The 12,953-nt window shown below is 36.3% G+C and overlaps 1 protein-coding gene across 1 annotated transcript; it reads right to left on the bottom strand.

Moving 5' to 3' along the window:
- Positions 1-6,931: 6,931 nt before the first annotated feature.
- Positions 6,932-11,658, bottom strand: LOC120165372 (RNA demethylase ALKBH10B-like). The gene is made up of 8 exons (XM_039174910.1): positions 11,559-11,658; positions 10,941-11,468; positions 9,430-9,560; positions 9,162-9,279; positions 8,539-8,655; positions 8,341-8,456; positions 8,081-8,235; positions 6,932-7,702 (listed from the first exon to the last, which is right to left on the bottom strand). The coding sequence occupies exons 2-8, from the start codon at positions 11,464-11,466 to the stop codon at positions 7,210-7,212; spliced, it is 1,656 nt and encodes a 551-aa protein (XP_039030841.1). The 5' UTR covers positions 11,467-11,468; positions 11,559-11,658; the 3' UTR covers positions 6,932-7,209.
- Between the last annotated feature and the right edge of the window lie 1,295 nt (positions 11,659-12,953).

Here is a 12,953-nt window from a genome sequence, read left to right as displayed (position 1 = left end):
CTGAATATCGGTCATTCATCATGGTGATAACTACTAGTCGTAAGCTATTTTCTATGGATGGAGTTATTTCGATTCTTTTTTATGACGAAATCTAGCAATGTGGGTTTGAAGAGGTTGATACTCTCTCAATCAGCACTAATGTTTCTCAACTTTCGGTAACTGATCACCCTGTGCATGGCAATCTTCAATCTTCTGATTTGCATCCTGATTCTTCTTTGTTGTATCAGGCAGGTCGTGGTCGTGGCAAACTAAGGATCCAATGCCGATTTTGTGGCAAAATTGGTCACTTGGTCGACAGATTTTAGCACCGATTTGATCAAAATTTTCAACTTGCTTCACCTGGTGGTCATCCTTCTTCCAATACGAATCGTGTTCCCTCTGTTCAATTGTGTTCTTTTATGCCAATTTATTCTTGTGGTTGTGGTCATTCTGGAGTATGGAGTGGAAACTCCTCTATCATGGTTGTTGAATGTTGGGTCACAGTCTTCTATGGGTACTCAAGGTGCATCACAATCAGCTGAAAAATGGTTTGTGGAATCTGAAGCCACACATCACGTAACTTCTGAAGCTTCCAATTTTTTTGGAGCTGAGGAATACACCGGAACGGATAAACTTGTTGTTGGTGATTGTAATGGTTTGCAAAATTCTAAAGTTGGTCAATCTGGTTTAATTACTTATACTCGCACTTTACACTTGAACAATCTTCTTCATATTCCACATATTTCTTGAAATTTGTTCTCAGTTTCTACTTTTGCTAAAGATAATTGTGTTTTTCTTGAATTCCATGCTCATAGATGCGTAATTCGGGATGAGGAAATGAAGGCGGTCTTACTTGAAGGTCATGAGATGGGTGGACTTTATGAGTTTGATTCTCTTTTTTTACATAATAATATACATGCTAAATGTAATGTTGCATGGGGAGTTGTTGATGTTGGCTTATGGCATAGACGTTTAGGACACCCTAGTCGTGATACTATTCTTGTTGTGTATAGAAATTGTATTGGTGATGCCACCTTAACTAATGATATCACGATTTGTTCTGCCTGCCAATGTGGGAAGAGTCATTCTTTTCATTTTTCTTCTTCTCAAACCATTTATGTCGATTCATTTCACTTAATTTTCATTGATTTATGGGGTCATCTGCATGTTCCATCCAATGGGTATTGCTATTATGTATCATTTGTTGATGCTTGCACAAGGTACTATTGGGTTTATTTGTTAAAAGACAAATTCCAAGCTATGTATGCTTTTCAATTGTTTCAGCGGATGATTCAGGTGCAATTTGGAAAGGAAATTAAGGATGTTTAAAGTGATTGGGGTGGTGAATTTCGACCTTTCACCAAGGCACTGCAAGAGAAAGGAATCTGACATCAACTCACTTGCCCTCACACTTCCCAACAAAATGGTGTTGTTGAACGTAAACACTGACATATCGTCGAAATGACACTGACATTATTAGCTCAAGCATCATTATCTTTAAAATTTAATCAATTGGATGCCTACCCGGGTTCTTCATAATTCATCTTCGTTCATGAAGTTATTTGGGAAATATCCATCCTATGAGCATTTACGAGTATTTGGATGTAAATGCTTTCCTTGTCTTCGTCCGTTTGAATCGTACAAGCTCTCGTTCCGATCACAAGCATGCACATTTCTTGGCTATAGTGTGTCGTATGAGGGATACTTGTGTATGGCGTCAAATGGTCGAATTTATATCTCTCGACATTTAAGTTTGATGAATTTGTGTTTCCATTTGCAGGGCAAAATTCAGATTTAACAGGTTCTTCTTCAGGTTGCTCTCCTCCTTGCACCTCCTTTGATGTGGTGCCTAATGTTGCATCTATTTTACGTAATCATGAGTCTTCATTACCTCCTTCGAATAATGGCGCTATCCATTTGGCATATTTTGCTTCATATTCTACTGCTCTGACTGTAATCATGGTGGGTGATATTCCTCTCACTTATTCCCCTACGCAGCCTGCTCCCACTGAGCAACCTGAAGTAACAAATGATGATGATTCACAAGAGCCAAATGATACACCTGCTACCAGTATTGTTTCTTCCTTAGATTCCAATGTTCACTCGAAGCAAAGCTGGAATCTTTAAGCCAAAAGTTTTCACTATTCAACCCTTACTAGATGGTAATGAACCCATCACGGTTCATCAAGCGTTGAACTTTCCTACTTGGAAAGTTGTTGTCTTGGAGGAGTACAATGTCATGGTTCGCAACGACACATGGAAACTTGTTCTGTTACCCTCCAGCAGAACTGCCATCAGTAGTAAGTGGTTGTTTCGTATTAAGAAAAATACAGATGGGTCGATTACTAAGCATAAAGCTTGGTTGGTGGCTTTGCCCAAGTTCTCGGCCAAGACTTTCATGAAACCTTCAGTCCGGTTGTTAAGTTATCTACTGTCAAAGTGGTTTTGTCTCTTGCAATCATGCATGGATGGAAACTATGTCAAGTCGACATCAATAATGATTTTCTTAATAGAGAACTTAGTGAGGAGGTCTTCATGGTTCAACCTCCGGGATTTGAACAACATTTTTTCGACGGTGCCCAATTGGTGTGCAAACTTGATAAAGCGTTATATGGTCTTAAACAAGCACCTCGCAGTTGGTATGCTAAATTACACTCATTTCTTATTCACATTGGATTTCGAGGGACACAAGTTGATACTTCATTATTCATTCAATGCAACGGTGATTTCTTGGTTTTGTCCTTGTATATGCGGATGATATTATTGTCACGGGGCATAATATTGATGATGTGGAACAAGTCATCTCCTTGTTGGGTCGCGAATTGGCTCTAAAAGACAAGGGAGAGTTAAACTTTTTCTTGGGTTTGGAAGTCTCTCATGATGCTAATGCTATTATTTTGCAAAATTGCAAATTTATCCTTGAATTGCTTGATAGGAAGGGCATGCTAGGTGCACATCTTGTTCCTACTCCAATGGTTGTGGATCCGAAGCTTTGCAAGGATGAAGGAAGTCTGTTTTTAAATCCTCAGTTGTATAGGAGTATTGTTGGAGCTCTTTTGTACTTGAATCATACTCTTCCTGATATTGCTTTTAGTGTCAATTAAGCCGCTCAATATATGCATGACCCACGAGAGCATCATTGGGTCACTGTGAAACGTATCTTGCGGTACTTGAGTGGTACACTTGACTTTGGCTTGGTCTTTCGAAAGTCAGCATTGGGATTAAACTTGGAAGCCTTTTGTCATCTTGATTGGGCAAGTAATATTGATGATCAACGTTCAATTTCAAGATTTTGTGTTTTTCTTGGTGGTAATCTTGTTTCATGGGGATCTAAACGCCAACGTTCGGTGTCTCACTCGACCACAGAGGTCAAATATCGTGGCATTGCTAATGTTGTTGTTGATATTACTTGGATTTAGACGTTATTAGAAGACATGGGTATGTCGTGCACCAAAAGTCCCATTGTATGGAGTGATAACACAAGCACAATTGCAATGAGTGTCAATCCGGTGTTTCACTCTCGTTCAAAACATGTTGAATTAGATCTTCATTTTGTTCAAGAAAAGGTTGGAGCTGGTACGGTTTGCATCAACTATGTTCCTGCTTATCATCAACAGGTGGATGGTCTTACCAAACCCCTTTCACGTGCTTATTTTTCCTCATTTCGCCACAAGATGAAGGTCTCAGATGGAGCTCTTGAAGTCCTGGAAAGTAGGGTGAATGTTTAGCACTAATATTAGAATATAGAGAGTTTGTTAAGCATTAATATTAACAGAATATAGAGAGTTACTATAACATTGATTTAGAAGGATGTTTATATTGTCTTATATATACGTGGTTTACAAATGGGACAGAAGAGTGTGGCATTATGTATATTTAAAAAAAACAAGTGTTATTTTCTCAACAAGATTTTACGGCACAAATATAATGTGATTGAAACTTTCCCCACTCAATTTATCATGCGACTTGTTCACCTCTGTGTCGTGGTCTCTCGAATGTGTGGAATTCATTTTGCCATGCCTTATCTGGTCTGTTGGAGACGGTACGAAGATCAGATTCTTGGATGATGTTTGGATCCCCTCCATAGTTGCTTTGCGTCCTCACACAATTAATTCTGGAATTATTGATGATAAGATCCAAGTAGCTTCCTTAACTCATCCGAATGGTTCTTGGAATGAAGAGGTCCTTTCCACATTGGTCACTCCATTTGCACTTAACCATATTCTAAGCATTAAAGCTCCGGATAACGATGACATTGATGATATTCTTGCTTGGCGCTGGTCAAACAACCATAATTTTAATCTCAAAAGTCAAAACTTCATATTCCACTATATGCGACGGGAAATGGATAGAGGTAAATATTGTTTGGAATTTCATCTATTCTCTTGCCATCACTCAACGTTTGAGGCTTTTCCTTTGGTTATGTCTTCATCGGAAGGTAATGACAAATTGTGAACATGTTGGGCACTATCTCTTAAAGGATGCCTCTTACCCATCGTGTCGTGTGGTGCAGCGCAAGAAACCATCATTCATGTGATTGTCCTAGTGTGCGCACTGCGTGGCAAAACACCTTGCCTTCATCGATGCTTCCCAACTTCTTTCAAAATGGCTTCGACTTTTGGGCTCCAACCAACCTAAAGAATACCTCTCTGATGCAAGGTTTTAATTCATCGTGGTCTACGGTCGTCGCCTCTCTTATTTGGAAAGTCTAGAAACATCGTAATGACATGCTCTTCAAAGAAGTGTCTCGGTCTTTAGACATTGTGCTTCAATGTGCTCACAGTTGGCTGAGATATATGTGTGCTCACCCTCAAAAAATTTTCTGGATATGTCACTTTTAGTTGTGATTGTATATCTCTATTATACTGAAATACTAATTCTAATTTGATATAATCCTATTCCCTATTTTCTATAATATTACTAATAGATTTAAATTAATTTATTAGTTTTAAACAAGTTTATAATATTATTAATATGTCTAAATTAATAGCATAATTAATTATTATCGGTCTTAAAATAATGATTGCATCATTTAGTATGTTACATATTTATTTACTAGCATTAGGAGGTAAATCAGTGGATTTGACCTTAAAGAGAGCCGAAGGGGTCAAAAGCAACAAGAAATTAAGAAGCGTTAATGAGAAATTGTAAAGTGTTATACATAAGTTAGTATGTTATATATATAACATTGGTTTCATTTGACGATTATTAAATAATCATTGTTTAGCAATGGATGTCGTACGTGCCTAAAAAACATCAGAGTTCCTGATGATGAAGTAATCTTTGAAGATGTCAACATACAATTCATGGTAAAAATACCCAGATGATGCATTGAAAAAAAAAGTTCTTATGCATTGCAGAAGTTTATGGTGTTCGGGAAAGATAATAGGACGAGATAACATCTTCTCGAAAGATAATACGTCTTTTCATCTCCGGCCATAATCTAGCAAGAGCGTTAACATAGGATTATCAAGAGTTAACTTGAGAACATGTCATCCTTGTTGTGTAGAAGACGTTATATAGTCTAGTCGTATCTACTGAAGACATCATGTAATTCCGGCATCTTTTCCGACGCATTGTAAACACTACTCTGAAAAATAAAATTTAATGATCATTATTTTGATGAATTTTTTTCTACTTCTTTGTCCAGTTGATGTTACCTCCAATTCATAGAAGGTGACATAACGATAGAGGTGATTAAGGAATTCTCTTTCATTAATTTCTCTTATTAGGTTTAATACTCATCGAAAAGAATGCAGAAAACATAGTTAAAGTAAAACTACTTGGGTGAAGAATTACCTACCAGACTCTTTGAATTCATATCTACAATTTCTGAAACCCTCACATTCATTGTACCTAATGAACATTGAGAGCGGTTATTATTTTTGTTAGAGCTTGATCTGAATACGAATAGACTCAAATTGACGAAAATATAAAATTAAGAGAAAATAGAGAATTTAATTGATTAAAAGTAAGAACACTATTATATTTTATGTTAGATTAAAATAAGAAACATAGTTTGAGTATACTTCTTGTTACGCAAGTTTCCTTTGTAATCAAATAATTATAAACTTGCAATCAAGTAATTATCAATATAAATAGATACAATGAATTAATATTAGAGATAAGTTGATTTATGAAAATCATCTTGTATTCTTCAATTTTCGGGAATGAATTAGTGTTACATATCCAGTTGATTTATGGAAATCATCTTGTATTCTTCTATTTTCGATATTAGTAAAAAAAATTGTGTTTTTGGTTTTTCTAAAAGAATTTTCTCGAAAGAGGTTGATGTAGACTAAGGAAAGGAAGAGATAAAATTGTGAAGAAAGGTGGTGAATTCGAAATCTAAAGGTGATTTTTAGTGGCAAAACACAAAAGGGACTAGTGGGGGCCAAGGCCCCTCTAAAATTTTTAAAAATCTTAATTTAAACTCTTAAAATTTTTAAAAATCTTAATTTGGTCGTTTCAATTTTTTTAGAATTTTAGATTAAACTTCAAAATTTTTGAATGTTTATAATTAAACCCCCTCCCATAATTTAAAAAAATTATCATTAAACCTCTCAAAATTTCAAAAATTTTACTTAAGACTCTAATTTTTTAGGGAAAACGTAAACTTAACCCTTCAAAAAATTTAATTTAAACCTCTGAATTTTTAAAAGTTTTAAGTTGCCCCAAGTTCTATCACCAAGTTCCGCAAACTCTATTACCAAATTCCGCAGTCACCAGTGATTTTCCAGTGAATAAGGAACAAGTTGAGACAGAGAAGCAAAAGAATCCTGTTAAGGCACAAGAGAAGGAAAATGCTGATGAAAGATCAAGTGGTAGCGAAGAAGATTCATGGTCGATACCAGCACTGAAAGTAGCTTCTGAAGAGCAAGGTGATCATAAAAAGCCTGATAATGGCAATGGTAAATATGCTTTTAGTGTTGATGCACTTACTAATACCATATGCAGCTAAAAGAGGATTAATATAAATAACTTGATACAAAATCCCGTTGGTAGAGCTATTTCACACTAAAGCTTAAAGCTCAACTACCTATAAAGCCCTACCATGATATTCAACAACTGTTGTGATAATGGGTAGAACCTAAAGTTGCCGAGGGAAGAAAAAAGAAAGAGTGAAACTGGAGGTAAAACAAACATTACGGCACTTGAGCCGCATTTGTACAGTATGTAAATGCTCTTTCAAAGCAAAAGGAGCGCGTCGAACAATGTCTTGGGCTGAAATTATACCAAATTCCTTTCGACATTGATGCCTGGTTCAGAGGTGGACTCTGCTACTTGAGTTTCAACAGGAGAAGGTAATGCAAGCATTCTTCCTTTCTGGGCACGCGGCGGAAGGTGCTTGCTGTGTTTCTTTGATCCTCCCATTGTCCAGGGCAAGAAGACCCCAGTGCCACCACGAGGAAGTTTTCTGGGGCTCATCACCACCGGACGCACAGGTGCCAGCATGACAACTGGAGTACGGAGGACTCCCCATTTTGGGATCGTATCCAGTGCCTCATAGCCATTAAGAGCTCCATTTGACACTGCATATGGACCGGGGACAGCTGGTTGCCATAGAGTCATGGCACCAGACTGGGGGGTAGTTGGTGGTGACTGACCTTGGTTGGTATCAGGCCGGACTCGGAAGAATGTAATGCTGACCCTCTTGTTTGGAGATGGGCACATCACATGTCTTGCCATGTCGGAACTATTTCCCCTCATAACTAAAAGAGACCTGCAGAAAATCAGTAAAAAACAGTATACATTTAGAGATGCAATTCCATTTTCTTTTAAAACAAATTTCCTGCTAAGTTTACAGCATTTACATCACAAATTCCGGCACAACTTGAAGGAGGAAGCAAAAACAAAGTCGGATGGTCGAAAAGTGGAGAAACAAGTGCAAGTGCAAGTGCAGATATCCTAAGAAGTTAAATATGGTTATTATAGATTTTATCGCAACCAAAATGCCATTTCAGTTCCGGAGAATAACATATATAAATGAGTAGCTGCAGCTGTTTAATGTTAGTTTTTCGAAGTACGATGAAAGCCACGATAAACAAACTAAACACAATGCGCCCATCACCCAAAGCATCCCTCTCATGCTATAACATACCCTTCTTTCAATGAAAGTTGGAGTGGCCCTCTATAGTTCCCTTCACTATCACTCATGAGTGTTCGCCCGAAAGCCATTGTTGATTCAGATAGGAGAAGTGTGGTGATAGGTTGCTCCAAATGTGGTGGTTTAAGAAAAGGTTGTGAATATTCACCCTGCATTAAAGAAACACACTACATCACTTCCATCCTATATGCAATATTGTACTCGAACAAATAACCTGGAAAGATGGGAACGGCAGTGCAGCAAAAAAGTATTACCTCATCGAAGAAGTTAATGATGCAGCCATTTGGTTTCTTATATTCGGGTATAAGTTGCCATTGGATCAAGTGCTCTATTACACTTTGGAGCAAAGGTGGAATCGATTCTATATTAACTGTATTTATAAGGGATCAAGAACAAATTAAGAAACTAGAGAAACCTAACATAAACATTTGATTTGTAGTGTTGAGTCTTACTCGTTTGATTGTTACTTGTAGGCTCGTCTTTAACGTGTCCAAAAATCGGAACACCAAACTGAATCAGCTCTCGCTTGTTTCCCTTAATTTGTTTGTTGAATAAAATAAAAGTCTCACCTTAACCATCCAAAAAAGTAAAAGAATCAGCAAGAAGTCCATTAAACAAAGGCTTGGCAAATTTTTTTGCAGAAGTGGGATTAAAAGAACTCATATAAAACATCAAACAAGAAAAAGAAAAGGCAACCAACCAATGCATTTGTATCTAAGAAAGTAAAAGAACTTTGTAAAATCTATATATAAACGCGTATTGTGATACCTACGGTCAATTCATGTGCTCGTAACAAACCTTCTCCTTCAAAAATTGAACTCCCAACTTATCAGCCTATACAGCCAACTAAACTGTCCTCCTTAGGTTCTTAACATAAAGTTGTCTTGGAAGTGAGTATATATCCCTAACTATTTCCCAGTATAAGTTGTGATAATCATTAAATTGATCAAGAAGAAACATGAATCGACTATACCTACCTATTCAAACAAAGCTACAACAGAAGGTATAACTATTTCAAATCTCCATCTTAATTTTCTAAAACAGGCTCAATTTCGGCTTTAAAGTGGGATGGCACCTGACAATTCCCCATTCTGGCCAGCAGATCGAAGTTCACTTGTGAAATCACTAAGCTTGGCCAGCTGCGAATCAGTGAATACATCCTCATACAACTTCAATCCTTTCACAACATTCACCTGCATTACCGTTATCAGTAAATAAGGATGCAATGTCGTTAAGACATCCAGTAAGCAGAATTCAGAACTAAAAACCACCACAACCCATCTTTCCGACCCCTGTCCGTTTGGTGCCACGAAAAGAGGAAGTAAAAGAAAGAAAGAACTCACCATGTGGCCCTTAACATGTTCCTTGGCAGAAAAACCTTTCGTCAACTTGATTTGAGAAGGTCGTGCCTCACATTCTTCATGGTTAGAACAAATATAGATGTTTCCGTCAACATGTTGAACTTCCTGAGATCCTGCATTCCGGAAAACAAAAGTTTTAAGCTGGGACTTAGTTGTTATCTTTTTAATTAAATTAATTACTTAATTAGTACACCAATTTCAAAGCTCAGCAAAAGTTGTCCAAGGTAAAGCTATGTACAATACAAGGACAATAAACTACAGCTTGTCCTACTGTCGGATGACCACAACCGGCTTTCCAAACACTACAAATTAATTTTTTTTCCTTGTCGTAGAATTCAATTCAATCTTCATTGGATCGCTCGCTCAAAAGAGAAACCGGGCTTGACCGGGGAAGGTAACCTCAGTTAAACGAGTCAACTCGGCACGACTCAGAAAGCACACGTGAGATCATCAAACGGCAGCCGTGAAGCCAAGCAATTAGATCAGACGGTTGTGATCAGACTGTAAAACTACAACAACAAACTCTATTTTCATATGCAATAAGATAAAGGAGAGGTAAGGTCTCCCAAGCCGAGAGCAGCTTCCGTGAATACCTCCCTTTAAGACTTGAAATTCTCAAAACTCCTCGCTTAAACCTCGGGAACATGCCTACAGTACTATTACACGACTGAAAAAACCCTTTTTAAAATCAATAAATAAATAAAAGAACACCTTTTTACAGAGAAAAAATGGAAATTTTAATCTCGTGAAAAAGTACCGTCTTTTTTTTTTTACCAGGAAAGCGTGAGTTTGAAGAATCATGTAGAAAAAGAGGGGGGGGGAATTTAATGAAAACCCAGCATCATCATCTAACCCCCCACGTTGAATTCAAAGTCATAGAAAAGTTTGAAAAGGAGTTGGACACGTTTGAGAACTGATCACCCGGAGAAATACATGGTTTTGTTTGGTCTAAAGGAAAATGAAGGAAAATTATTCAATCTTTTATATACAAAAAGGAAAATAAATAAAAGGGTATAGATTTTAATGCGTTTGCTTTGTTTCAAGGTAAGCTTTCACTTTCTCGCTTGACCAAAACACAGGGAAATTATGAGATTCTATGCTTCACGCCTCTCTGCGTTTCACCCTGTCATCTGAACAAACAAAAAGACGAAATTTTTCTTTTGTTTTTTATTATTGATTGACCAAGAAACATAGAAAATTTGATGAATTCAAGTAATGAAACAGAAAAAGTTTGAATACACCAACTGATCGATGGCATTAATGGGCAAAAAACAGAGTCAAGTTCAGAGGTTTGTTTTAGCAGTTAAGACGTTCGTAGGAATCCCAGTAACTGGGCTGATTTTCGTCAAAATTTCACAAGGAAACACCAATAGAAAACGAGAATTTTTTTTCCAAACAGAGGAACAAATCGTAACTGCTTTACATTTGCATATCTGTAAAAGAGAATTAAATTTTATAATCGAATATCACTTTTCTTTTAATTATGAAATTACCTGAATCAGTAATGTCACTGTCAGGGGAATCTTCTTCTTCCTCGCCACTAACTTCATCGTTCGCTTCGTTTTCCTCCTCTTTCTCGGCGATTTTCTCTTTCTCATCATCCAAACAACCTCCGTCCCCTCCGCCGCAACTACCTTTAACTTCTTCCTTGACAGTTTCCTCTCCTCCTCCGGTCTTCTTGGCAGCCACCTTTTTCAGCTCCACCATCACATCGGCAATGGAGTGATACTTCTGCATCTGCAACACCGGGATCCAATTCAGCCTCCTCCTGTGGATCGCCGCGAACACCGCTTCATACTCAGATCCTCCGCCCCCACCTCCTTGGAGCTGCACCAAATGACCGCAAAGAGCATCGATGATGGCATTGGCGGCCGCGAATTCCCCTCGAAACCAAGAAATGATCGTGTCCTTGGCTAAAACATCAGAAACCGCCGGCACAGCTTGCATGACGGGTACCACCGCTGGCCCCATAGCTTGAGCCCGTTCCGTCGGCGATGCTGCCCCCACCGCCATTGGCATCTCTGTATAAATTTACCCTTAAAACTATTCACTAATTTGACCAGAAATCAACAACCCAGAAAATCCCAACTATTGGGTAATCGGAGAATTACCTGTCGGCCGATATTTCAACTGATTTCGTTGAGAGAAAAGTGAAAGAAAAGGTTGAAGCAAATGCTGGAGAGATGGCCTTCGTATTCTTTTTGTATTCTTTTGGTGTTTTAAGGCCAAAGGGGGAGTAGAGATTATATATTTGAGAGCTTTGGATGAGTAGCATTGTCCGTACCGGTGGGGTCCACGGGAACATGCTGACATGGCGTTCTCTGATGGTGTCGTGGAATCACGATGTTAAATTAACAGAGTATTTAATTGAGTCGAGTTAAATAATTTTGAATTAGTTTAGTTGATGAATCGTATTTTATAATTTAAACTTTATTTGAATTTTTTTTAAATCAAGTTAATTTGAGTTGTTTAATTTTACATTTCAATTTAATTGTAAATATTTATAATCTTATAATAGTATTTGGTTTTATTTTAAGCAATTTTCTATAAATATATATTATATACATATATATTTCTTCATAATTTTCTTATATGATATACACATATCGTGTATAATTAGGAGACTCAACTCAAACTTAAAAATCAATCTACTAATTATTAAAAATTAAAATTAAAGAAATTATATTTTATAACTCGACTTGAATTTAAAATTTTATAAAATTACAAATTGAATAAAATAAAATTATTTTTTCACATCAAATCAAATAAAAATTTAATTTTTTCTATGATAGCCTTGAGAGTTTGACCATGTTTTTTTAGTTTAATTATTATTATTTATAAAATCATCAATAATTCAATTATTTTATATATATTTTCTTGTGGCTAACCCTACCACTTGAAACAAAAACAAAGCCAAAAATGAAGTGCCCTGGCACATGGCCATCGAACATTTCGCATGATTTCACAACCGAACAAATTGTATAAATATGTTGTTTTCATTTACCTTAATTTATTTTAAATTTATATATTTTTAAAATAATAATTTAAATTAATTTTATTATTATAGATTTAGATTGATTCGAATCGGGTATCAATTAATAGTGTTGGATTTGGAATTAATTTGAATAAATGGTAAGAGATTTGGTGAACATGGCGTGTGGTTCAAGTCAAATTTAAGGAATAATCATGTGGACCAAAAATGCATTTAATTTTAACTATTCTTTCTTTCCTTCTTTTCTCACACAGGATTTGGAAAATAACGACCATGCATTATTAATTCATATCTATCATGTAATTAAATAATAACGGCTTCTTTTAGTTACTACGAAGAAATAAAAAAAAAAAATTATAACACTCTATTAGTATTGTTGAGTATTATTAACGATAATCATCATTAATTTAATTTATAAAAAATTAAAATTCTAAAAGACTCAACTCATAATTATAAATTAGTTAAAAATATAAAGATAAATTATTTAATTATATCATTTTTAAAATCTTTTTTG

This window comes from Hibiscus syriacus, unplaced genomic scaffold (assembly GCF_006381635.1).
Source record: "Hibiscus syriacus cultivar Baekdansim isolate YM2019G1 unplaced genomic scaffold, ASM638163v2 tig00111582_pilon, whole genome shotgun sequence".
In the NCBI taxonomy this organism is placed as follows: domain Eukaryota; kingdom Viridiplantae; phylum Streptophyta; class Magnoliopsida; order Malvales; family Malvaceae; genus Hibiscus; species Hibiscus syriacus.
This window is presented reverse-complemented; position numbering and strand designations above follow the sequence as displayed.

Bases quoted from the DNA above. Each gene is read 5' to 3' on its own strand.
- LOC120165372 (XM_039174910.1), bottom strand. From the start codon at position 11,466: ATGCCAATGGCGGTGGGGGCAGCATCGCCGACGGAACGGGCTCAAGCT. The intron at 9,561-10,940 runs GTAATTTCATAA...TCCGGAATGCAG, and splicing joins CAGTGACATTACTGATTCAG to GATCTCAGGAAGTTCAACAT. The intron at 8,457-8,538 runs GTAAGACTCAAC...TTATAAATACAG, and splicing joins TACAAGTAACAATCAAACGA to TTAATATAGAATCGATTCCA.